We start from the raw sequence: 27,764 nt of genomic DNA, 5'->3' as shown, positions 1-27,764 counted from the left end.
TGGGGAGTAACTCACTCTCCATTAGCATTTCCTTATCTTCCATTTAAAGCTCTTATCAAGTTCCACAGGATTTCATAAAACTTCTTAATATATTCACGAAGAGTAAATGCTTTTTGCTTATAAACTACTAAATAGGTAATTTACAAATTCTACAGACTCCCTATTCAGCTCTACAAAATATGTGGTAGAATATCCTGAATTTTAGCAACATATTTCACAAAATGCTTGTCAGAAAAAAAATGCAGATGCATATAAAATTAATTCTGAAAAATTCCACCAGTCTCTCTTTTAAGTGTCTAAGACAACTTCTAAACTACATTTAGAGCAGTCAATAATTGTTAATTAATGTATTTTGAGATGCAAAAAATTTATTTCCATTCTTTATTTCTCCATCTTTTAAAAGAAATCATAACCCACAGAGAGCCATCATTTAAGTAAAATCACATGTAGCTTTTTAACCTCAGTATCAGCAATTCTCACCCTTCTCTCTGTTCTTCACACAGAGATAATGCACTAACTCTTGTTAGTTTTTACTTCGTAATGTGACCTCATTCTGCAATTACCTGCTTAGTAAATGTATTTTAATAAATAGGACATGTTTAAGAAAACCAAATGTATTAATGTGATTCAGTTTTTAATGACTGATTAAACAGTGCTCAAAAATCAACCATTGACATACATTAATTCTCAATGTCATTAAATATTACCTGCATTCAGATACACATGGCTAAAAGACATTTCATATTGCAAAGTAAGGTTTAGTCTGACATGGTATTTCATAGAGAATATTTCTCTTTTAATTGGGAAAACAAAAAAAAAACCCAACAACACAACACTAAATAAATATCCATGTATCAGAATGTATTCAGTATAAGGGTCTCTTCTCCCATGCAACATGGCCTCAAGCTGTGCCAGGGGAAGTTCAAGCTGGATATCAGGAAAAATTTCTTCAATGAAAGGAACATATCAGAATGTTATACTCATCAGTACAATGACAATTGGTAATGTCTTTGTTTCCATATGCTTTCAGAAAAAAAAAATCAACAGCATCTACACTGCATAAGTTTTGAATCTATTTGTACAGTAATTTAGGCAAGAATAATATTTGCTGTACAGAAGGGAAAAAAATGTTTTTTCTTTATCCTTCAAGAAGCAAAGTCTTTGAGAAAGCTTTTGGTTCTATGCTGCTGAACAAGACTCTTCACAAGAGCAACTAGAATGGTTACAGATATCACACACAAAAAAACCTAAGGTAGTAGTTAAATAACCTCAAGATTCAAAAAGATTTAGTGAATTTTTTTAGAAAAGATGATGTGTTGAAAGAACTATTTATGACTGATCTGATCTGACCATTTAATCTCTGCTTCTGAGGCAGGTAAGAATGAGCAAGACAAATCTATGTAAGAGATACTTAGACAGATTTGAGATACTCTCAGTTGCCTCTGCTCAAGTCCTTTCCAATAGGATCTACATTCAAATGTTTGTCTTCAAACATTTTTATATTGTCTCTTCACAAAGGTTCAACTACTTCTAAGGTCTTCTATGCAATTGCCAGGGCCTAGCTGGCAAACTGAGACATGCAGAAAAAACAAATGTCTCTAAAATGTCACCTTACGCTCCTTGGAGCAAGACCACTCCATTTCAGATTGTGGAAGCTAAGGACTCTGAATCCATCATGAAGCAGGGATCTTTGCCTCTATGCCTCTGCATCTTTTGCATTGGGGGATGGTTGTTTTTGTTTTTTGATTGTTTGGTTGTTTTGGATTGGTTTTGGATTTTTGTGGGGTTTTTGTTTGTTTTGGGGGTTTTTTTTGGAGTTTGGTTGGGTTTTTTTTTGGTTTTTTTTTGTTTGTTTGTTTGTGTGGGTTTTCTTTTTGACAGCTGCTCATATATCTCTGGCTACCTATTCCTTCATTTTTGTGGTAGTCCTATATACTATGTGGTTTGTTACAAGCCTTCATTAGTTTGGATTTCTTGAAGAAATGTCTGGTTCAATCAATCAATCTTTTTACATTGACACAATATTTGATTTATTCTTTATTTCCACTTTCAAAAAAAATCTATCACATTACCCACAGAGAATTATGAGAATGTCTCTCAGGACATCCAAATGCCATTACTACTGTGAGAATATGATGGTTAGGATACCATCATGATTTGTTTTTCCAAGTTTATCTGAGCTAATATGAAAGGATTTGAAACCTCGGAAATTTCATATGTAGCCTTGTAACTTCTTTTCCCCCAAGATTTATATATAAGCAATATAAGTTTCATATTCCTGTAGGAAGATCATGCAAATTCCTTTCTCTTCCAAAGTCCAACAGCAATGCAAAGCCATGAAGATATTCCAAGTTCACAAAAAAACGTAACACAGTTATAGAGCCTGACCTGTGCTGCAGTCTTGGAAGAACTGCTAGCAGCAACAGTGAGCTTCTCTGTCTACCTTGTTTCGTGTACTGCTTGGCATCTAGAATACCTTAGGAAGTCAAAAATAGGTTTGATAGTCTGCTGCAAGGCCAAAAACTTACCACTATAACCCAGCCACATAAACCTTTTAAGATCAGTATCCCACATTTGCAAATTTGCTATTGCACAACCAACACACCACCCATAACTTTGCAAGAATTTTATATATCGCCGTTTTTCAGGGAGCATAAGATGTTATATTTCTTGTTGATCGAGATGTCTCTTTTTTCAAATACAGTAATTTTGCAGCAGAGGCTTCTATTCTCTAAAAATACTTTTATTGTGTTGGGCATAAAGTAGTACTTATATCTGTTACTATCACATCTGTCTCAAACAATTTTGTAATTTACCAGTGAATTTATCTGCAGATCACATTCAGTGATTGTTTCTTTCCCCTTATACTTGGTTTACTGTCATAGGAATAAGTTTACAGAAAATAATTTATCCTCTATCCATTCCCTCTTCCAATACCAGAAAAAACTACAGCAAAAAATAGAAATAGAATGATATGTAGCTACAAAACAGGAATTCCTTCTTACATCTTTCCTTTATCACAACCGTCATGCAAGCAGGCTGGCTTATATTAACCTGGAGTTTTTTTCTGCAGTTACGAAATGGCAAAAAAAAAACAAAACAGAAAAGATCAATTTCATGCAGCAACTTATACTTGCGTCAATCTGTATATAATTGCTCTGTATTTGCTTATTTTGCATCCAGAAAAAAAAATCAATACAAGTCTTTTAATTTCCTGCTTTTTCTTGCAAATTACTTCATGTTTCAATACTATATGCTGGGATCTCCATTCTCAGAAAGCTCTGACCAAATTTAAATCAAGCCACTTTTACTTAAAAGTGCTTCTTCTAAGATAGCTAACCACACATTTAGCAAAACACCCCTCTCTGTTGTCACTCTGAAACTAACATTATAATACAAATACACAAATACCTGGCACAGACACTGCAGAAAAAAATGACACAGTAATACATACCTCTCTTTTATTTCAGTTAAAAATAAGACTTCTTTATTTCTTTTTCTTTATAAGTATTTTCTTTATAAGTGGTAAAGCCAAGAATGAAGTTCAACTCTTATTAACAGATTTTATTATTGCAAAATAAGAATTTTTCACTTTGGGTTAAAATATTTGACACTGAGTAAGTAAAAACATCCAGCCCTATTGTGAAGGACAGTTACCTTCATCTTCATTTCATTACCCTTTTCTTCTTCTAAGATGAAAACCAGTATTAATGTGGCAATGACCAATGACTATTCTATACTTTCATGGAATCTATCCTGAGAAAGCCAAATGAAATAAGGGCTCTTCCAACTTATGATCTCATTAAAATGTTTGTTGGCAACAAATATTAGAGTTGGATCTGTTACACAATACCACAGTCAGCAAAGAAAAAACATCTTGGGGCACCTGTTTTTCCCTAGACAATGGCAGTCTTTCCAGTTAATCCATTTATTTTGTAGCTATAAAGACTTCTTGTATTATTTCAAGTCATAAACATTTCCTTAAGCTACATACCATATATCAATACATGTTGTTACTATTATTATTATTGTTATTATTGTTATTATGAGAAACAGTATTTTCTGAATTTTTCATTTAATTTAAATCCCCACCTTATAAAAAGAAAGGAAAAACTGAAATACACAATCAGATTAGTCAAATCATAGTAGTATTACATGCAAATGAATACTAGGTTTTAATATCCACATACTTACTTGTGACCCATTTCATGAGCAATTGTAAAAGCCAGATTCAGACCATTGTCCTCTGCAATTATACATTTTCGTTTCTCACTGCACATTCCACTCAGGTATGCTATACCTAGGAAACACAACCGTCACATTCAATTATTTTTTGCTATTACTAATTTTATATATGATGGCATAATTAGACCCAAACAAGACAGAAACCTTGTTGTGGTCAGAGCCATCCAAGTATATAAACAGATATCTGACAAATGTTTACTTACTCAATTTGCAACCAGTGGTAGTATTACCTCACAGTAGTGATTACACGGACTACAATGCACAGGAAATGCATTCTTTAAAAGCATTGCTTGGTACCTTAATGAGATGTGATAGAACACATATATGACTGTCAGTACTGCTGTAAAGGAAAATAAATGTCTACAACAACAGGGCACAAGTTTCAACAGGTATTTCCTCTGACAGACTTAGAATAGAGTGCAAAGCACAGAGTAGTGCCCCTACATTTATCACTACTAAGTACTCATAAAGCATTCAGCATGTTAAAGGTTTTAAAAATGTTTAGAGGCGTCAGATGTCCTGGAATAGTTCATAGGAGACTGCAGCCTGTCAAACATATTTATTGTAGAGGCTATAATGCTTTTAATACATAATACCTTAGTTTTCAAAAAACCTGATGAAGCCTTAATGGTAGGGTTTTGAGTTCAAATTCAGCTTTTTAAAAGTAGAGTGTCTGTAACTGTAAAAACTTAAGGAATGTGAAGCTTAATTTGGGTAATGGTAAATTTTTCAGACCACAAACACATTTAGCAGGGACAACTGTCGTCGTTCGTCATTTGAAAATTTGGAGTAAGCAATCAAAACACCGTTTCAAGTCTTTGGCCTTCTTCCCAGGAACTTCCTTTCAATGGAATGGTGCCCTCCGGTTCAGCATGTTTCCTGGATATTTGCATGTAAAGGTCAAGTTTGAAATGTTTGACTGTATTTGAAATTTAGTCATAATTATCATTCCAAGTTAATAAGATAAGTCATTTTTCTTACAGTCCAAGTATCTGTCAGTCTGTGAGCAGAATGCTTCATCCACAAGTAGTAGTAACCCCATCACTATTCTGCCAACTTTTGAGTGTTTCCCTCAAAAGAACTGGCTGAATGCTTTTGGACACTGAACTCTTGACAAAAAATGTTGTCCAGAACTGAACAAAATAACAACAAATTAAATTTGAATAAGGCAGAGTATTTCAACTTTTACTATTTGTTTCCAAAACAGGGAATAGCCATCTGGGAAACAAAAGAAAAAGCAAAATCAGGTCTAGGCAAAATCCAAAGGTCTCTTTGAATGAGACCTAATGCTAAATGTAGGTATCACTTATATTTATGTGAATAAAAATCATAGAAGAAATGCTCTGTAATGTAACGTTTGATTTCAAAAATGTTATGCTACAATGGCTGAAATAAAATCAGGAACATTTCTAAAATCATTTTGTGCCTTGTAGTTCCACAATTATATGCATCTTCTTTTAAGATTTGAGAATGAAACTGAGAAAGATAGAAAGGTTTTCAATGCTGGAGCTTGAAGAAATACAGCTGGTAACAATACCAGAAGAAGCAAATATCAGGGTCCTGACTTCAGCTATCATCAGTGAACTTAATAATTGGTTCAACAAAACAGAAAAATCACTCTTGCCACAGATAAAACCCATTACTATATTTTGAAGTGCTGAGAGTGATAATTTGTTATAATGCAAAACATTCAGAAATGCTTTTCTTGCTGTGCTGCCTCTGGCTGTGATAGAGTTAATTGCCCTCACAGTAGCTGGTAAGAAACTATGTTTGGGGTATGTGTGTATGGTATTTAGGGAAAAAAAGTACAAAACACCCACAGAAGTGATTTCTCTGAGAGAGGCTGCTGGGAGTTTCTTCTCTGCTTGAGATCAGGCCAATAGCTGGCCAGTTCTGAGAACTGACAGCATTTGACACCACTGAAAAATAATATCACCTTTGTGAGCACCACCTTTTAAAAACCCAAACCCGTGAACTTTGTTCTTTTTCTTTCCAGCCTTGAAAGGTATCAGAGCTCTGGTGTGGCTGGCCATGCTCCCCCGCGGCCTGTAGGGGTGGATGGGCCAGCCGCTGGTAGCGGCTCCCTGGTGGGGGCTGTGCTGCAGCACTGCCTTCTCCTGGGAAACCCTCGGGGTCCCATCCCAGCAGGGTGGCCAAAGCCCTTCCCAGGGGGGCCCCCAGCCCTAGGCTGGGCCAGGCCACAGCTGCTGACCTCTCGCCAATATCGTCTGGCTCCCATGGCCTGCACAGACGGCTCCAGGCCAAGGACCATCTACTCTCTCCCAGTGGCTGCCAAGCTGAAATCCGAGACCATGAATACCTGCTGTGGCTCGGGCCAGATTTAACCCTTTCACTACACAGATGAGACCTGCAGACTTTAATCTTCTCTCTAAGGACACAAAAGGATGTGAATGATCAACACGTAAGGAAGCAACACGAAACATCCAGGTCAGTAAAAGAAATATGCCTCAGATAGAAGGAGAATGAGGAGATGCTCTAATAAGCCAAAATATTATTTTGGCAGGGCCATAGAGATGGACAATAATGCTCCGAAAAATAGCTCCTTTAATTCATGAAAAAAGTACTGGGGGAATGAAGTATTCAAGCTGTAGATCTTAGCAAAGGTATCCATTCATGAAGCCAAGCAGATGTTGGAATAGCGATGATCCCATGAGATGCTTGAACAGAGAGATGAGAGCTGATGATGACCCTTTGCCCCCAGGGAGAAAAGAAAACCTCTGTTCTCAGAGATGATCACAGAGACAGATGGAGAGAACCTTTGCCTTTGAATAATTTATCCTTAAGATAATACCCCATGAGTTCATGGCCCATGAACACACCTCTGAGTGGTGTAAAAATGGGAGGAAAACATGATGGCAGAGTTTGTGCCCGGGCTACTGCCATTCATAGAAATTAAAAACCACGAGAGAACTGTTTCTTTTGGAGAAGTATCCATACCATGACAAGAGAAAACTCCTCTCCCTACACAGACTGTTGAAAAAGCTATTTTATAGTTGGTACTGCTTTACCATCCCAGCTTTTGTTTCTACATTGTCAGTTGAGAAAGGAAAAAGTTTGGGTGGGGGGAGAAAAGGTTTCTGGAGGTTTTATTCTAGTTTCTTAGTCTTGTAGTCCTGTTAATAAAATTTCTTTATTTCTTTTAAGTTTTAAGCCTGTGTCGCCCCTCTCGTAATCCATATCTCGCCTCAAAAAATAAGTAAGTACCCTGGTGATTTTAGCTAGTCCTAAAAACCATCACAGTGTGAAACAGCGAGGGTAACATGGGGAGGTGCCACTTGTTGGTGAGCAGTGGTTGCACAGATTCAAGGCCTCTACTCCTCCTGGCACCACCTCACCATCAAGAAAGCTGGGGCTGGGCTTAACCCTGGCAGAGGAACAGCCAGTACAAATGACCACAGCTGAACAGGACACCCCGCACCCTGTAGCCTGTGCTCTCCCTAGCAAGAAGACTAGAGAGGATGCTGCCAGGTGGCTGATGCTCAGGAACTGGCCAGGCTTTGGTTGGTTGGTGGTGAACAATTGTTTTCAGCAGCATCATTTCTCTTACTTGGCTTTTATTTCTCTCTGTTTTTTTTCCTTTTCATTATTAATATTATTGCTATTTCTGGTTTTTTTTTATTTCAGTTAGGAAACTACTTTATCTGAATCCATTGCTTTTCTCACTCTAATCCTTGCAATTCTCTCCTCCCATTTCACTGTGTGAGGAGAGAGCAAGCAGCTGTGTGATGTTTAGTTGCCATCTGGAGCTCAGTCATGACACTGTTGATGGCTGTTCTCAGTTGGATAAAACTTACTTGCTGGGATCATCAGTTTCCAAATCTCTCTCTTCCTGACGATGCTCGGTACTTTAAACTCTATGATAATCTCTAATTTATGTATGATAATCTCAAGGGATGATCTGTATGATAATCTCAAGGGAAAAGGAGATCCCTAACCTTCTTCTGACCTATAAAATGGCAGGTTTTCCACACAACGTGAGCACTACTTGTTGCTGGTAAGAATTATGAATGTTTCAATTTTCATACCTGTTCTGCAAAAAAAGTGGTCAAGATTATTAGGAATTTTCAATAATACTCATATATTGATCATAAAATGCTCATATAATACTCAAGTAATGCTCATATAAATCCTCACATATCACCAAAACTGTTTTCATATTTGAAATTCTTTGAAGAAAATAGATTATGTTTGAACTTTTTAAGTTTGGCAGACAAAACATAAGATTTAAATTTCATTGAGATTAAATTAGGTTGCTGATTCTAGAAATGTGCAAAAGCATCAAAAGCAATTAATGCTTTATGACTTCTCCCCTATTAGACAAATTCAACCTCATATGTGCAAGCCACATTGAACAGCAACTGCTGGCTGTAAATCAGCCAACTACTAGCTGTGAACTAGTCTCATGTCTTTGATTATGAATTTCACATGTAGTGGAAAAGAAACTGACTTCAGTAACCAGCTGCTTTTGCTTAGTTGTCTGTGCGTTAGGTAGAGACAGAATTTCTTCTTTAAATATATTTATGTTCACTACAGCTTCCTGTGGTTTACTAACACAGCTGGAACTGCTCCAAGGTTAAATCGACATTAAGGAAAAAAAAAACCCAAAAAACCAACAAACAACAACAAAAAAAAACTACCAAGAAAAAAATAAGCCCAAAACAAAAAAAGTCAATGAACAATTGCTCACTTGTTTTGATTAACATACTCCCAGTGAACCCCATAGCCTCAACACACTGTTTCAAATTAAAACACTTAGTATCTAGTAAGTATTGACTAGAAATCAGTAACCTCATCTCACTGACAATGTAAGGAAGGATCTGATTATTTATCTATAAAAAGCTATGTTTTAAAACAAAACAAAACAAAGAAAAAAAAAAGAAAGCTTGATTGAATACATGTCAAATGTAATATATTCAAATTATTTCTCCCTGTGGATAACTTTTTTTCAAGTTAATTCAGAAGAAAATACATGCCACATCAACTAAAAGAGTAAAGCTGTAGGTTTGTGCCTGAGAAGAACCACATATGTGACTACTTATCATTTTCTTATCAAACATGTAAATATCCAAATTAAATAAATGCTGCTTCAAAAAAAGTGGAACTTTTCCCCAAGTCATAGCAGTAGTTTATTACTCCTGCTATTAGTAATTCCCATAGACACAGGTGTTTCATTCTACAAACTATGACAAAGTTCCTTGTTTGTTAATGAACATCTTCATCAAATCACCAAACTACTTATTCTTTCAAATTAGGTGCACATCTACACCCTTTCTGTTGAAAAGTGCTAGTTCGGCTGACAGAGATGTTACACTTAACACCTCACCAGCTAAAGCATCTGAACAAGTCTGCTAGCTTTACCTACTCATTCATGACCAGCTGCCTGTAACATAAATCCACTACCTATGTTAAAAAGGCTATTGTCAGCATTGTCCCCAGGAACAAAAACTCCACAGTAAAAAATCCCCCGAAGAGAATCACATTAAGAGACATGCATTCAAACTTATAAACACCGGTCTTCCTCACAGTGCCCATAAAATATGTAGGTAGGACTGTAATACTGCATTTCTAAAAGAAAATGTTTCTTTTATATTTACAATGAGAACTGTAAAAATAGAATTAATATTCTGGAAATCTAATCACCCAAATTACTTACTTATCCCACTTAAATTTCTTTTCCTCTGAACTTCCTTGGTTTCAAAACACAGCAAAGATTTTTGTCATGGTATTAGCTATGTGTTTATTCAGATCTTCTAATAGCATGATCTTCCTTCACATTATCAGTGGTGCACAAAGCTCACAAGCCACTACAACAGAAATATAATTTAAAGCCCAAGTACATCTAGCTTTTGATTCACAAATAAAAATTTTACAGTAAAAAGTACTTTTAAAAATATTTAAAATTAACTGGTAAAGCAATGGACTTCTCAGCATAAAAAACATTACTTAACTGCACTTGATTACTAATCTAACAAATGAATTCTTTAGCAGACCAGATGCTTTTCTTAAAAAGCAGGAGAAAAAAGTTTTCCACCAAGCTGACACTTCAAAGTCTAATTAGCACAAGTTGTTCTGAAGAGAGTCACAGATGACTTCCAGGAAAACCAAGTTCTGTCAGTTGTCTGTGAATCAGCAGCTCCTTAACCATGGCAGTAATCAAAACAAGACAGTTAACAATCAGAAATCTCAAATACAAAATGCAATGCCCAGGAATATTTGTTTTTTCTCGTTTAAAGTGAGAGATAAAACAGTGAGGACAAATATACCTATTTGTGTGTGTTGTATCTTCACAAACACACATCACTGCAAGACATTAGAGAAAATAACAGGGTACAACCAAATCATCTTCCGTTACATTATTCCCAAATGTAACTTACATTTTATTCATGTCTCTTGTTGTTTTATGATTTATGTACATCTTAGAAAAACCATGCTTTCAGGAGAACATAAAAAACTGCATTAATTTATATGTAGTAATAAGTATGTGATTTTATGTTTCAGAATAGACTACTAAGCTTACTCTTATGTCTTGAAATAAACTGCTGCACTTTAATCCTTAGAGCAGGAAAAAAGACTAAAAATGGAGAGTATGTATGCATGCCATAATTGCAAAAATGTATTTTGATTGTGTGTTTATACAGTTTTAGGTTCTTAGTTTTGTAATGTCTGAAGAGTCCACAGGCCTCTAAGACGCTATGATAAGGATGGGATGGCAAAAGTACTGTAAGATCCTAGTTTTCTTCTAAAATGCAGACCACATGGAAAACATTTCTTCCAAGATGGAATAAACGGAGGAGACAATAAGTAGATTTTCCCAGCTGCCCATTCCTGGCCTTTGCTGACAAGGGATGTAAGGGTGACCTGAGCTAAAGGCTGTCTGCATCAGTACTGTCAACTTTGTCAACAAAGTAGTTATTCTCTGAATTTGGGTATTCCTTCTTACCTGCATCTACCTGGGCCTATAACCTGTCATGGCAAATAACTCCAGAGTGTAGTTGCCTGCAACAGTACATATTTTGCTTCTTATGAAGATTGCAGAGGGGGTATTCTAACATAAATACAAAATTCTATTCAACTATTCAAAGTCATTTATGCCTTCCTACACCTCTGTCAGCAACTGCAATGATCAACTGAGAAGATCTAGTGAATTTATCACTAGATAACTCCAGCAGAGGCTGTTTACATGTATTTGAAATCTTATGTCCCACTGCATACCTTACCTATTCTTGTTCTGCTACAGTCTTTCAGACAGAAGTGGTTATAGTCAGAAGGACTATTGTACCATGGGTTAATAGCAGACCAACGTAATGACTTTTCTGTGGATTTCTGTTCTTTCCTAGTCGGTCTTAATGTTCAGTTTACTCAGCTGATCACGAGGACCAATGGTATCATGGGTACATTGAATAGCATTGCCAGCAGTCTGAGTGAAGCGATCCTGCCCATCTGCTCGGCTCTAGTGAGGCCATGTTTAAAGAGCCATGTGCAGTTCTGGGCCCCAGAGAAGACAAGGAGCTACTGCAGAGGGTTCAGTGGAGGACAAAGATGTGACTTGTGATCTGGAGCATCCCTCTTATGAGGAGAGACTGAAGGAGTTGGGCCTGTTTAGTCTGGAGAAGAGAAGACTGAGAGGGGATATCATTAGTGAATATAAATATCTCAAAGGCAGGTGCCAAGAGGACGGTGCCAGACTCTTTCCAAGGTGCCCAGTGACAGGATAAGGAGCAAAACATAAGAAATTCCACCTCAACGTGAGGAAAATCTTCTTTACATTGAGGATGAGTGGTAGTTTGACATTAATTGACATTAAGAGGAAGAAGTAAGACTACTCACAGAAGTGATTTCTTTGAGATAAGTTGCTGGGATCTTCCCCTGTGCCTGAGACAGGCCAATAGCTGTCTCATTCTGAGAACTGACAACATTTTGCACCATTGAAAAGCAGATCTGCCCCTGTGAATACCACCTTTTAAAAACCCAAGCCCAGGAACCTCTTTCTCTTTTGCTTCTGGCCTCAAACGGTATCGGAGCTCTGATGTGACTGGCCCCACTCCCCCATAGCCTGTGCATGCTGTGGTGGGGCACCAGGCTGAACCCCAGTGGCTCCCGGGCAGGGGATGGAGGCTGTGGGGCCCTGGCCCCAGGCTGGGCCAGGCCATGGCTGCTGACACTTGCTGACACCAAAAAAAAAACCACCCCATCTCCCCGCTGGTCTGCACCGATGGCTCCAGGCTGAGGACTGACTGCTCCTCCCAGTGGCTGCCAGGCTGAGGGAGGCACCACTGTGACTGCCACAGATTGGGCAAGATTTAAGCCTTTCACTACACAGGCGAGACCTGCAGACCTTGCTTCTCTCTTCAGGGCAAGAAAAGGACAGAGTGACATGTAAAAGACAACATGAAAACATCAAGGTCAGAAAAAGACGGAGCCAAGCCTGAGATAGAAGGAGAATGAGGAGATGCTGAACAGTATTCTTTCAGCAGGGCCATGGAGATGTAAAATGATATACTGAAATATGTCCTTTAATTCATGAAACAGTATTGGGGGAATGAAGTATTCAAGCTGTAGATCTTAGCAAAGGTATCCATTCATGAAGCCAAGCAGATGTTGGAATAGCGATGATCCCATGAGATGCTTGAACAGAGATGGGAGCTGATGAAGACCCTCTGCCCCCAGGGAGAGAAGAAGAAAACCTCTGTTCTCAGAGATAATCACAGAGACAGATGGAGAGAACTTTTGCCTTTGAATAACTCATCCTTAAGATAATACCCCATGAGTTCATGGCCCATGAACACACCTCTGAGTGGTGTGAAAATGGGAGAAAATGTCAAAATGGCAGAATTTTTTCCTGGACAGCTCCTATTCGTAGAAATTAAAAGCCATGAGAGAACTGTTTCTTTTGGAGAAGTCTCCATGGCACGACAAGAGAAAACTCCTCTCCCTACAAGGACTGATGAAAAGTCTATTGCATAGTTGGTCCTGCTTTACCATCCCAGGTTATGTCTCTACGTGGTCTGTTGGGAAAGGAAAAAGTTGGGGAGGAGAGGAAAGGTTTCTGGAGGTTTTATTCTGATATTTCTTATTCTTATTCGTAGTCCTGTTAATAAAGTTTCTTTATTCTTTTTAAGTTTTAAGCCTGCTTTGCCCATCTCCTAATCCATATCTCACAGTAAAGAATGAGTACCTGCACTGGTAATTTTAGCTAGCGCTAAAACCCTCCACATTATTTAGTGTGTTGGCTGGGAAACCCAAATTAGTGGATCTAAATCATTACAGGATGTCAGAGTACTGGAACAGGCTGCCCAGGAAGGTTGTGGAGTCTTCCTCTCTGGACATTCAAACCCACCTGGACACGTTTATTTTTCACCTACTCTAAGTGAACTTGCTTCTGAAGGGGGATTGGACTGGATGATCTGCAGAAGTCCCTTCCAACCCTAACAATTCTGGGATTTTTGGAGAACTGTCCCTTACCATTCTCCGACCTCTTCCTTCAGTGTCAGCAAAGTCCATAACTTCACACATATAGGCTAAAGACTATTAGTATTTTCCTTAATATGCATTATTTTGTTTATACTTCCATCTTCTCTTTCACTTCCTTTTCGGTACCTTGATATCTGAAAAATTCTTATTGTCAGTTTTATATTAAACTATCCAGAATGCTTCCAACCACATGAAAGCATATGCAGGCTACCACTATTTGAGAGTTTAGGAAGCAAGGCAGCTCTGAACTCAAGGATACTTTCTTCTAGTGTAAAAGTTGACAAATAATTCCCATGTCCTCTTTCTTAAATTTTAAGCCACATATAAAAAAATCTTTCAAATGTAAAGGAAAATATTTAACGCCATAACACACTATAACATGGTCACAAAGTACAGTCAGCATACTTTTAAAAACTTTTAATTGCTTCCTTTTTTTTTTAAGGCATCACCAAGTGGAAAACTTGTCCGTAAAAATATGCATGAATAGGAAAAGACACAGATGGAAAAGAAAACTGCATAGAGTTAAATGAAAAGCAGAAAGTAATAAATTTGAGAAAGCCACAACTTCCTTTTCTCCTCATTTAACCTTCTTTCTGCAATCTAGAAAGAGAAAAAAACATCCAACCTGAATAGCTTTATATAATTACTGTTGATGAGGTCTTTAATGATTCTATTCAGAAGAAAATATGAAAAATTGGGTATGAAGTTCTATGCAATGAAAATTTTCTTTGCTTCATATTTTCTCATGCTATTAATATGAAAGAAAAACCAAATGTAACCTTTCTAAGAAGTAACTCAATCTTCTAAGAAATTTAAATAGTTTACTTTAACTTCCTCAAGGCATAATTTTCATGATAAGCAACTTTTCTGAGGTTTGTTTTATGGTATAGAAAATTAATAAGAACCTTGAGCTAAATTTATAAAATAAACATTTGGACAGAAGTAGAAATGTCTATTTTTAGGACTTACACAATAAAGACTTTCAGTCCTTAAATTACCTGGGTATATTATAAGAGTGCCTTATGAAGGCTTCATGGAACTGTTCTATACAATCAAAAAAGATGTGACTTTGAAGACACCTCATTTATTTGGCAACAAAACCGAATGATGCTCACCTAGTAAAGGGAAAATATGGATGCTACCTGTGAAGCAGGGAGCACGGTGCCTGTGGAAATTGCAGGCCACATAACTTTCTCAGTCTTGCCTGGGAAAGTGGCCTGGGAATTCATAAGGAGGAATTAAAACAATCTTCAGAGATAGAAAACAGCCTTGCAGGTGCTATTTGTCTGTTCCTTGTTTTCTTGCAAGAGAAAGAGTCAAGGGGTGGTGAACCCCACTGACCAATGATGGTGATGTGTTAGTTTACTAACCAATAAGAGTTTTCTTTTTTGTACTTTTCAGGTATCAGTCTATAAAACAGACCTGAGGTAATAAAACGAGAGAAAATTCTCCAGTTCAACTCCACGAGAGAGTCTGTGTCGTTCTTTACGCCGTTCCCAATAGAGCAACATCTGGTGACCCCGACATGATGTGCACCTGGTGACCCCCGAGGTTCCGTGCAGCCGGCGGTCGACGAGCCAGCCGCTTCCCCCACAGAGGGGTAAGTAAGAATCTCCCGCGCTCTCCTGGAGGGAGCTGGTTTTTAGACCAACAGGATAGTAGAGCCCTGGCAGTGAGCGGGCTTGGAACAGCTTATCTTGGCGAAGCTAGAGCTTAAAGTCCCAGGTTAAGCCACTGTGTCCGCGTAATTTGCATTCATGGGCCGTCAAGATAGATGGTTCTCACAATGAAGAACCGCAATTCAACTAATGATCAGCTTGTCTTCTCTGTGTGGCAGAACATCTTGCCACACATGGGACTCGATAGTTCTGAAGATGCTATGCGCCCTTTGTTCCAGTGGGTGAAAGTGCAAAGTTTTACTGTGATGGTCGATAATGCCTTGGATCTGGAGATTTGGTTGTCAGTGGGAGACTGCTTATGGTCTGAGTTAGCTGTAGGAGATAGCAGCGTGTGCAACCTGGCAGCCACCTAGGGTGTGCTCTTTAAAGCGTTGGAATGGTGCCAGTCTGGGGACAGTGATGCCGAGATAGAAAATTCAGATGCCGGGGGTGCCTCTTTTGTACACCATGAGAGACAGGAGGATGGGACCGAGGACCTGTCACCCGAGGAGCTAGGAGCACAAGTTTCGTCAACAGAGAGGCTGTGGGGGAACAGAGACCGCCCATCCCCGCCTGCGCCCTCCGTGGCACCGGTGAAGGCGCTGCAAGCACCATCGCAAGGGGCCCTTCGCTGTTGATGGTGTTCTTCAGCCCCCCCGTGCCCTCTGCGTTCCTTTCTTCTGTGCCACAAGTGACAGCACAGATGCCCCCGCTGCGACCCGCCTGCGCATAGATGCAGGCATGGTTCCTCCCCTCCGTGCCCAGCCCAGTGAGGTGGGGCAGACAGGGCCACAAGAGAAACTGCTGCCCGGGCCGACTACTGCAATGCTATTGCCAGGGCAACCACCGCTGGAAACAACAGCTGAGCAAAAGTTTCAGCGAGCAGCAAGTACAACTTTACAACAGAATCAGCTTTACTCCAAACCTGCAAACTTCAAACCACCCAGCAACACAGCTGTAGAACCCTACAACAACAACAGCAACCTCAGCTTGATGAAGCAACCATCTCTACACCACAAATAGCTGCCCTGGTTACTTCACTAATTGCAAAGAGTCAAAAAGCTTTTGACCACAGCCATGTGAACTCTACAAGTCCCTCAATCATATTTGAGGTGAAAATCCAATGGTCAAAAAAAAAAAAGGGGGGGGGGTGGATTTTACTTAAACAATGAAAGATTTAAAGCATTGTGAATTGCATTGTTGACTGATCTGTAAAAAGTTCATAGATGTTACATGGTGGAATTGAGTAGAGATTCACTGGGTCTGGATCTGGGTGTTCTTGAGTTTTGTCACTTTGGTATTCTTTTAAACTTCCCTGTTGACAAGTTAGACTGTCAGTTTTGAGCAGACTAACGATGTTTTATGTGCTGTGTGTGTTAGTTTATATAAGTCAACCATCAAGTCCTTGCAAAGAAAACAATCCTTAGATATCAAAAACATAGGCCAGAAAATCATTCTAAATCAGTGTCCATTCAAAATTCTGTTGAAGATCTCTTGTGCTGTGCTTGTTCTCTTTCCTGCAAGGGCCCAGCAGGAGATTACAAACACTGCTTTTTTATTTTAAAACAAAAAGGGGGGAATTATGGATACTACCTGTAAAGCAGGGAGCACAGTGCCTGTGGAAATTGCAGGCCACATAGCTTTCTCAGTCTTGCCTGAGAAAGTGGCCTGGGAATTCATGAGGAAGAATTAAAACAATCCTCAGAGATAGAAAACAACCTTGCAGGTGCTGTTTGTCTGTTCCTTGTTTTCTTGCAAGAGAAAGTCGAGGGGTGGTGAACCCCACTGACCAATGATGGTGATGTGTTAGTTTACTAACCAATAAGAGTCTTCTTTTATGTACTTTTCATGTATGGGTCTATAAAAAAGACCTGAAGTAATAAACCAAGAGAAAATTCTCCAGTTCAACTCCACAAAAGGGACTGTGTCGTTCTTTACACCGTTCCCAATAAAGTGACAGGAAAGTTTGTTACTTAAAGAACTAGCAACAGGTTTCAAGCTTAGCATGAGAACAGCTCTTACCAAATACATGCATAAGTAAATTAATCTTGAGGATATGCTTTTCACTGATGCATTGGACAGACATGACAGATAGGCAGCTTCCTCTGAATGATTATCATATGCCACAGATCATGTGTTTGGGCCTACTTCCTACCATAAAACTGTTTATATACACCAACAAAAGCCTTTGTTACTCCACAAAATGGTGAAATGATGACAGTGAACACTGCAGTACACCATAGGAAGTAATTTTAACAATTCAAACTTGCTTTCTGTTTTATAACTTGTTCTACAATTACATTTTCTTTAAAGGTGGGCAATGTGACAATGTTTCTTGGCTGTCAGGCTTTCCCACACAGCACCTAAGGAAAGACTGCTATGAATGGATCATCATAATGTCTGGGAAATACATAAGCCAAAGCATACACTTTCCATTTCTTCTTTGCCCTTGAGACCACATGCATCACTACTCCAGACTGACAAGTGCTACAAGGTGTACATGGTATGAAGGCTGTATCTTATTCATTTGACTGTCTCTACACTTCTGCACACTCACATATATTCACTTTTCTTTTTCTTCTCTTTTGATCTTTATTTAGTCCATCTTCCATTTTTCTTTTCCAAACCTCTTAAATTATTATCTTAAATATACCTGTTTATTAAAAAAAAAACCCAAACCTTTTGATTTCTGATCAGTAGACCCCTAAAAGGGGAGTGGTGGGCAAGGGTGATGTACTTATGAAGCTGAGCAAAGATTGTATGGAATGACTGACCACAGCTGTTGCAAAGAAAACTGAACCCAAGAAAGGTCAGGAGTGCCAGTTTTAGATAAATGCCTTTATCAGTTCAATGGATTAACTGCTTATGGAAATATTTATCCCTGAGTTAATCAAGAGTGTGAACAGCTTCCTGAGTTAGCCAGCCCAGCAAGGGGTAAGTGCATTTGTAGGTCTGCCCAAAACAGAGAATAAAAACTGAATAACTGACAAAATGAACTTTGAACAGAGCAACGGGCTTGAGCAGGCTTTAACATGCATATTCCTTCCCAGCACCGGGGGATGCTCAGCATCATGACAATGACCATATGAGGACCAATAGTAAGAATGAAATTTGTACTGTGATCCCACAGTACACTGCAACAGGTACAGAATGGCTTACACTGATTTCAGTATACTGCCACATCATTCTGCTAAAATCAAAATCCTACATATCATCAAATGTCTTCAGGTAAGTACATTTTGTCCCCACCTGGAGTACCTGGTTATAGAATTCTCACCCTCATGCATTTTCATTGTTCCCCACAAAGGATATTTTTTCAAATATAGAAGAAAAAGTAATACTGTTCTATACAGCATCCACACAGAACTAGCCTTTTCTAAAACACATTCTCTTCCTTGTTGTTTTTAGTTTGAGTCAAGTTCCGTTCAGTTGCTAATCAGAAACTAATCTCATATCAGAGCATGTAGTAGCTCTTGAAACTATCAGGAAGCAAGTGGGACCACTGTGAACAAAACATGGGAATATGCAGGTGGCTATCTGCATCTAATATCTAATATCTAATAGCACCACACAAAAGCTTGTTAGGAGTTCTTGAAAGTCAAAATTCTCCATGAAGTTCTTAAATTAGAAGAATTAAAGAATTCTTCTTTTAAGACACAAATTATTCCTCAGATAATTTAAAAATATGATGTCCCATTGCAAAAACAGATAACAGGAAAAAAAAGTATTATGAGACCTGCATTTTTCCTTCTAGAACACTTTTTTAGAAATATAACACCTGATACATGGGAACAAATCTTCCATGCTTAAACAGCCTGATTAGTGTTGGATGATTTATATCTGGTATTTGTCCATTCAGAAGTCTGTAAGAAATAGAAGGCATAGATTTATTAGGACTAGTATTTTAAAAGAGTTAACTTTAACAAAAAGAGAGAACAAGTTCATATTCTAGCCCAGTATAATTGTGCAAAATGTTTTAGAAGCTTGTAAACTGAAGTTTCTCCTACAGTATGACTTTCAAAGGGAAAGTAGGAACAACAGCTTCTAGTGTGAGTTCAAAGGGAGGCACCTTTGCCAAAAAGGCAAGTGAAATTTTAGTTTGCCAAGAATACCAGAGTACAAGAAAACACAGTATAAATACCTGCTACCAAGAAGAAAGACAAACTACCATATTTGATGAAGATAACCCTTTCTAATAATTTCTTACAGCTTTGCTTTCAGGTGCTTTCTTGCTGCAGCCAGTCATTTAAATTACCTTTTTATTTTTTAATTTAATCACTATTTAAATATATTTTTATAAAAATAACGTACATAAAGGTTTGGTCAATTAAAAAATACATTAAATGTCTGGAAGACATTAAAACACCCCAACATTTTCTTTTAAAGTATTTTTTAAATAAGTCTTATAATTTGATGTCATGGGCCCTAGCATATGGCAGTAGGGAAGCACAGTGCACAGAAACAGCATGTTGATGAAAATGCTGACGTAAGTGTAGGTTTTAGACTTCCAGGGGGACTATTCAGGGGCTTTAAAACCCTAGTTTTCAAGATCAATTCTGAGGCAGTCTCTATTTTCCAAATGGAAATTTGACATCACTTCTGTGAAACGAAAGATTGCACTGGCCTTAAAACTTGAGTGCATATATAATTTCAAGATTTAACATCCTCTGTTATTTGTAAATAGAAAGAACAAAAAAGTAGAAAATATTTATTGCACTCCTATTTTAATGCAAATGCTGTATGTTTACAGCTCTCTCTTGTCTCTGATTCTGCCTCTGAAAAAATTTGACTCTCCCCATAAAAAATGTAGTCCTGGAACACAACATGGTACAATTAGCTTTCAGAACTGCTTCCACTGCTGCGCAGTGTGAGTTCACTTTAACATATTTTAGAATACTTCAAGCCTACAACTCTATACACTTGGATCAAAATATATTAGCATCACAGAGTAAAATATACACTGGAAATAATTAAGTATTATGTCACTCCATCCAACTAGTGAAAATATTCACCCAGGTGCTCATCTCTCTTCTTGCCTTCCTGACATCTGGGTTTCAGTTCTCACATTTACAAAATGTGCAGCTGCCAAAGCTGCCCCCATGTTCTGTATATCTACACACATTGCAATGCCTTTGAATTCACCTCCTGTCTCATTCCATCAAATCATTTTTTTCCTGAATATGTTTCCCAGGCTTGTGTAACATCAATTCCCCTTACCAATTTGATCTACTGATAATATATCACCAATGCTTTTCCTGGTCTTAAAAGATTTACAGCCTTGATACCCTATTAAGCTGATTCTCCTGTAGTTCAGGTAGCTTAGTTCAGGTGCCTTCTTCCTGGAAGATGGCTGGTACCATCCCCTGTGCAAAAAACCAGTATGAAATTGCTCACGTCATTTTCACACTACAATACATTATTCAGACCTATTTTGCTTCTTGCAACAAACTATGAAGAAAACAAGACTGTCTTGCTTTCTTTTGCAACTTATTTTATTATACCAATCTTGTGGAAATGACACACTGTTACAGAAACATAAAATTGTTCCTTGACACACAGGGCTTCAGCACAGTAAAACATTCCCTCATTTTCTGCAACCTGAGTGACTCCTGTAAAACATTTCTCATGTTTTTATGATACACTCAACAGTGATATGGAAGTGATTATTTTACTGTTGCAGAGATCACACTTAAAGAAAATATTCAGGATTTTTTTTTCTAATATTTAATGTGGTGCTCTCTCTTTTATGTGAGACAAGGGGGACCTAGTAGGATTGAAAGGGAATAGTAGTCTGGTTTTCCTTTGATTTTTAGCATAATGTACTACTCTATGGCCAATGCTTGTGAAGTTTGAACCATTTAAGATTTTTGTGTGAAACTGTACTTTGTTTCACTAAGAGAGAGATGCACTATAAGAAAGTGACTGATCTTGGGGCTACTTATAGCAGAAAGTACTAGCACATCTTACAATAAAGGTGAATTGAATAGCCAATTGTTCCTTTATACAGAAAACAAGGACCAGATATCGATGCATAGCTTAACTAGTATCTTTTGATAAATGAGAATAAGGGAAAAATTATCTTGAGAAGAGTGTTCCACCATGCCTCTTTTCAACTAAAATAATTTGATTTCAAATTACTACTGTTATCTGCAGATATGAATCCTGTATTTTGTCTACATTGGTATAACTAAGACTATTTTGTTCCATACTGTATTATCATCCATGATAAAAGTGTTTGTGCTGCCCCAGTAAGAGTCAGTGTTAACTGATCAATGGAGCAATCTGATGAGTTTCTTCAAGTCCATGTCTCAATGCTCTTGCAAACTTCACAAATTCCTGGAGTTTGTTGGTATGATGAGTTCAATGAAAGTAAGCTGAATAGACTGAGAGCATCAGGTCTTTCTTCTTCCGGGGTATCCATTATTTAAATGACCTTTGCAAAGTCTGCAAGATGCAAGGTAATTGAGAACTAGACTGCAGCATTAATCTCTGCTTGAGCAATCAGAGTAAAGGAAGACTCGATGGTTTATTCAGTGTAGGGGGTACTATCATCCTGAGAACATAAAAACTTCAGTATAGACTCAAAACAACCTACAAAATTTGGTTTTGTTGCCACTTGAATGTCACAAAAAGGAGCTATGAAACAGATTCAAACTGAAAGTCTTCCCAAAGATATTTAAACGAAGAGTGAGACTTGGGCCTATCCCTCTGTTCTATTCTGCTACCATTTGTGGAGCACTTTTCCTTGTGTTTTGACAAGTTAGATGCAGTTGAATACATCATCCGCAGTTCTCTCCATAAATATGGAGCTCTTTTTGTCTCCTCCTCAGTTAAAGGATTCATGTATCACTGACTTCCAATCCCACTCTTAAAAAAAAATGCTATCTAATTCCATTACACTGCTTTTCCACCTGCCATTATACAGTTACAGGACAAAGAAACCGATGCATTAATTTCAAGGAGCTGCCTGATCTCCGAAAATATTGTTCTGAAAACATTTCAACTAGAAAACACCAGGATTTTCTAGTGCACGACACTGTATAAAGTTGACTATTCATGCATAACTTTGCAAAATTTTCTTTTGAAGGGATAAAGATACTCCACACAAGCATATCTATGAAGACCTGAACACAAGACTAATTTTAGCATTCCATTTTAGCAAAATGGATGGCTAGGCAGAAAACAGGTATTTTACAGCCATATATCTTAATGCCTTTAATTTTAATGTGTGACAGCATATTTTACTTTTTTATTTTTAAAACTTAGTTGTATGGATGATACATTGAGTGAAGAACAACTCTTTATACAAACTAATCCAGAGCTTTATGGCATATAGAGAAACTTATTATTGATGCATGATTATTTACAGCTCCAACCTACATTTTATATCTTTCATATCGAAAAAAACATAAAAGATGAGTACTGAAGTTGTGAAATCTAGGAGACAATGAAAAGTATTTTTAAGTGCTCACAGCTGCTTGGATCTAATTCCATTTTTCAAAAATTTCAATGAACAGAGTGACACAAAACTTAATTCACTGTTTAATCCACTGAGAGGGTCATTAAATTGCTCCTGCTTTTTTTATATTTTGCAATCTGGTTAGCAAAAATAGTAAATTCTCTCCTAGAGAAACCATTTTACCTAATCTTAAGTAAGCCATGCCCACTTCTGTCTTCTGCTTTGTGTCTCACCGCCCTGCCCCATCCTTGGCATGAGCACCTCTAAGAAATCTGCCATGTGCACCATGGCAGTATTGCTTTGAGGCCTCACTGATTTTTCACTTCTGCATCTGGCATGCTTAAGTGAAGGATTCCCACGTGAGTTTACACTATTCACAAGACAAATACAAATTACTGTCATAATTAGTTTGTAATTTCCTTCTTTTTTCTTTAACACATAGTAAACATGCACTAATAGATGAGATTAATTTTTTTCCTTGCTTTGGAGTGCTTTTTTCTGATAGACATGGCAGTTTTGTCTATGGACAAAATTCTGAACTGAAGTTCCAGACTGAAACATAAATATTTTAAATATTCAGTGTAATGTTAAATTCTTATAGTACATGTCTCTATATTGCAAATTCCTTTGAAAAAGGATTTTAAATAGTTCCGATAAGTGGAAAATAAACACAGAAAACAAGAGATATAAATAAAAGATGTACCTAAAGATGAACCAGCATAACCTGAAGAAAAATGACAAAGTTTTACTGCATTTTCACAGAAAGAATATGAAATTATGAGGTCCTGTGATTTGTACTGAGGCATCTTACACCACCCCTTACTCAAGTCAAGAATCAAATTCAGAGCTTGATCTTGTAGCTGAATCCACTGGGGCTTAAACATATGTGAAGAACAAGGATCACATATTAACTAAATGAGAAAGAGCACAACTACATCTGAACTGGAATGCGCAACAGGAATTAGATACAGGTCTAATCCAATAGTTATTATTTCAATATAAGAAAAAATCACATCTAACCTCAGAGATATTTCAAGACAGACTCTATCTGAAAAAGTTTATTTCTTTAGCAACTGAGGAATGATTGAACCTTTAATACTATCTTAACAATAGTGCATATATTTTTTTATTTAGAACTACTACACAGATAAATAGCTATTGTACAAATAAATAGCATCAAAGGCAACCATGCACACCAACAAATACACAAAATTATCCCACACATCAAATGAGCAACATGTTTCAGCCTCAAAATTTCCTTGAACTAGAACATCCAGAGGTTAATGGAAATTCAATACAGAATGTCATAGATTTTCTCAGCTCTATCTAGCATTTACATAGATTTGATTATAAACATCTGAAACTATACGTAGACATGAAAATTAACCTTTCCATCCTCCTAAACACGCTCAAAGGCCCTACTGCTTCCTTAGACAGACTTTTTACACACACTTAGCAAGAAATCAGCAAGTGACTTCTGTAGTACTATCTGAAAAACAAAACAGAAAATACCTTTTATCCTTTACTTTCAGCTCTCTAGATACATTGGCTAAAGACTTCAAAGTAAAATAACATAAAATAAGAAAACAAAGGAGTTGCCTGCATCAAGTCCTTGATCAATTGTTTAATGAAGAGAAGACTTATTTTTTAAGTATGGTAAAGGTCACTAATTAAAACCTCAGTGATTATGAAATTGACATCAAGAGTCCATTCAGACAAATTCATTCTCTGTCACCCTACTACTGTCGAGATTAATTAAGCTTTAAACACTTTAAATAAAGCACTGGAAAATGAAACAATCTGATGTGTTGTAACCCAGCTATTTTCTGTCTGAGTTACAACATCGCTTGAAAACAAAGGTTTGCATATCTTCATGTGAAAACTTCTGTCTCTGGTCTCACTGGAGTCTTGTCATTTATTGTAACTCAGTAAAATAGCAGCCAAGGTATCTGCATCTTAAGAGTTTTGCTGGAAACATGAAGCTAAATAATTTTTAGAGCTGAATTTAATATGAGAAGAATAAAGTTGAGGTTTGTAATAGCAACGTCTGGATTTGATGACTGAATACACGTAGTCAGCATTCTGCGCTTCTGAGAAACTGCACCAAGCATGCATAATTCATTTGATGTTTTACGACATATGAGGAAAACTAAATTCTATTTTACTTATTTTGATTTGTTTTTTCATATTTATTGAATTTACAATTAATTAGGATCTGTTTTGCTGTACTTATATAACTCACTGACAAGACCAAATTTTATTCTGTAGGCTGTAGAAGTCAAAATATTCCAATTATTTTTAAAAAGCTTGTGTATTAAGGGTATTTGTATACTAGATACACTGGACTATCATATGGCTATCACTTCCCAGGCAACTTTTCCATTTCTACAGAAAAAAGTCAATGTTCATAAGTCACATGTGAATAATGGAGCTACTCAGGCATTTCCAGCTACACATTTGAGCTAGAGTGCTTTTCTTTTAGAAGAAACAAATGTCCAGGAATTAAAATTGAGTGAGATTTCTTCAGCTAGCTTTCTATAAAAGCACTTAAAAGATGGTCCTGTTCTCATTGTATGAGGTGTTTACTCTCTATGTAAGTCTGTGAATTATTACTATCATGATTTTGCTGTAAAAGAATGTTGTATGAATGCAAAATTGCATGTATTGTAAAGGTTATGTGAATAACTTAGATTAAGTTAGACATTGGAAATCTCCACAGGAAATCTTCTGCAGATTAACTAGTGAGCGCAATTGTGTGAATGTCAGAATATCCTTTACATAGGATAAATTTTTAGAGTGTCTCTTGTTCAGTGGGACAAATAATTCACAGAAAAGAATGCAGAGCTTAAAATGCTTTTGCTGTTTTTGAAAATTTTGTCTAGCATGTGTATGTCAGGGAACATTTAAGACCTAGGAAAATTAACAGACTGTAGTTATGCCTTTGCTGGGAGAAACTTGCTGTAATTGTTTCTCATCATCCAATCTGTCATTCAACTGCCCTCCTCCCACTCTGAATTCCCCATGGCACCAAGAGCAGTAACATTCACAACAAAACCAAGCAAATTAATTACACTAGTGATGAATATGTAAAAAAATGATGCATCTCTATGTATAGGTAAACTCATTCAACAGAATTTTAAAATGGTATATACTAAAAGCGTATTCAATTACTTGAAACGTAACACTTTTCACCAATATCAAACTAGACTGTGGGCAGTCCTGAACTGTTAAAAATCCTAGATGTTGCAAAAATGTTATGAGAGTCATTTAAGCATGCTTCCTGCACTTCTATCTGCAAGACTGACTGTACTTGGCTATGTACAGAGCAGAACCTATACACAGGTTCTATATTCCGTCCTATGTGGCAGTCATCCTGGCCCACACCCTAGTTTCAGCTTTACCTGTCTTTACCTGTTTACAAAAATGCATGTCAACTTTAGGACATACCATAAATGACAGGCTCTGGTATTTTTTGGGTTCCTGTTTGTCTTGACTGATGAGAAACCTTCCTATATCCCACAAGTTGCAACACCTGAATAACTCACAGTGCTTATTTGGAACTGCTGGAAGTGCATTTCTTTGATAATTTTGACTCAACAAAAGAGAAGAAAAAAAGCAGGACTTCTAAAGTTTACTTCTGCTATACTGCTGCCTGTGCTCAGTTCAACTTCTTTGCCTGCTTGTTCATTGGTAACTGGCCCTAAGCATCCAGCTTTAGTATTTCCATCATTTACCCTCACTGGTCATGGATAGTCTGCCCAATTCCCTATTTCTATCATATCTGTTAATGCATACAGCTGGTCTAAAACTTCGTCCCCAGAATATAAGGACAAACTCCAAGTTCTTTGTATTAGAGATTGATAGCTTTCATATTAGGAAAGAGAAGTAAGTAAATCTATATTTGATACTTTTCTAAGTTGGATGAAAAATATGTTCTTTAATTTCATTTTGGTTTGTGGTATTTATTGTGTAGATGTTTGTCTGATCCCTTATTGATTATGATTTGTATCCACACCATGGAGTTCCTTTGCGACATTACGAAGATCTGATGTCGCCTTAATTTTCTGCTGGTCTTTTTTGTATCTACAACACTAGGTGTTACCAAATTTACAAATTTTTAATATACTGTATTTATGTCCAAAACCAATCTGACAAGTTTTTAGAGGAACTCTATTTAGAGATTGCATTTCATTGGAAAATGCTCTTTAGCAAACAGTTCAGATAGAATCACATGTTCTTATAGCTGTTGTTTTAATTGAAAACGTTATCTAAAAATATGCAAACAAAAACAGAAGTCACTGTCTGAGTTTCAGCAGGTTAACAGGGCTCCAAACTGATGCAAACACAAGACAAGCATCATTTTAGAATCCTTCCATGCCTGTAACATTGCACTCTGAGAACTCTCTAGTATAGTGTTTCCACAGAAGACATTAGCTAGCAACAAGTCTAATCCAAAAGAAGTTGCCTCAGAGAGTCATAATCTTCATTGCCGTGTTTCTTGAAGTGGAAACGTAAACAAGAGGAAGGGAAATTAGAATGTGCATAAACTTGCTTCAAGAAATAGTTTTTCTGTGTTTACTCATAGGCCTACTTGTTGAGAAAATATCTGTTGATTTCAGTGAAAAAAAAAATATTTATTTCCATGTCTTAAAGGTTTGTGCAATATCCTAATAACAATTTTCCCTATGAATTGTCTCAGTTACTTCAATATGATAATACCAGAAAAGTCATACACAACAACAGTACAGCATGTGCAATCCCCAGTTTACATTTTGTGATGATTCTATTGCAATGGACTTCACCCTCTGAAAATCAACTATTTAATTACTTCTTAAATTTTTCTGAAATTCATTAGGATGTCTACACTCATAATTTTACCTGTCATCAGCCCAAGAAAAAGAACATTCCAA

General features: G+C 37.2%; 1 protein-coding gene across 1 annotated transcript in view; it reads right to left on the bottom strand.

Annotated features, from left to right (window-relative positions):
* ADAMTS19 (ADAM metallopeptidase with thrombospondin type 1 motif 19) overlaps window positions 1-27,764 on the bottom strand; it is a 140,702-nt gene that overhangs the window by 62,833 nt on the left and 50,105 nt on the right. The window contains exon 8 of the mRNA XM_005530041.3: window positions 4,195-4,300. Within this exon, the coding sequence (XP_005530098.1) occupies window positions 4,195-4,300 (106 nt within the window). The remainder of the gene's footprint in view (window positions 1-4,194; window positions 4,301-27,764) is intronic.

This window comes from Pseudopodoces humilis, chromosome 4, assembly GCF_049639895.1.
Source record: "Pseudopodoces humilis isolate 2021_Gansu_Grassland_sample_001 chromosome 4, ASM4963989v1, whole genome shotgun sequence".
In the NCBI taxonomy this organism is placed as follows: Eukaryota; Metazoa; Chordata; class Aves; order Passeriformes; family Paridae; genus Pseudopodoces; species Pseudopodoces humilis.
This window is presented reverse-complemented; position numbering and strand designations above follow the sequence as displayed.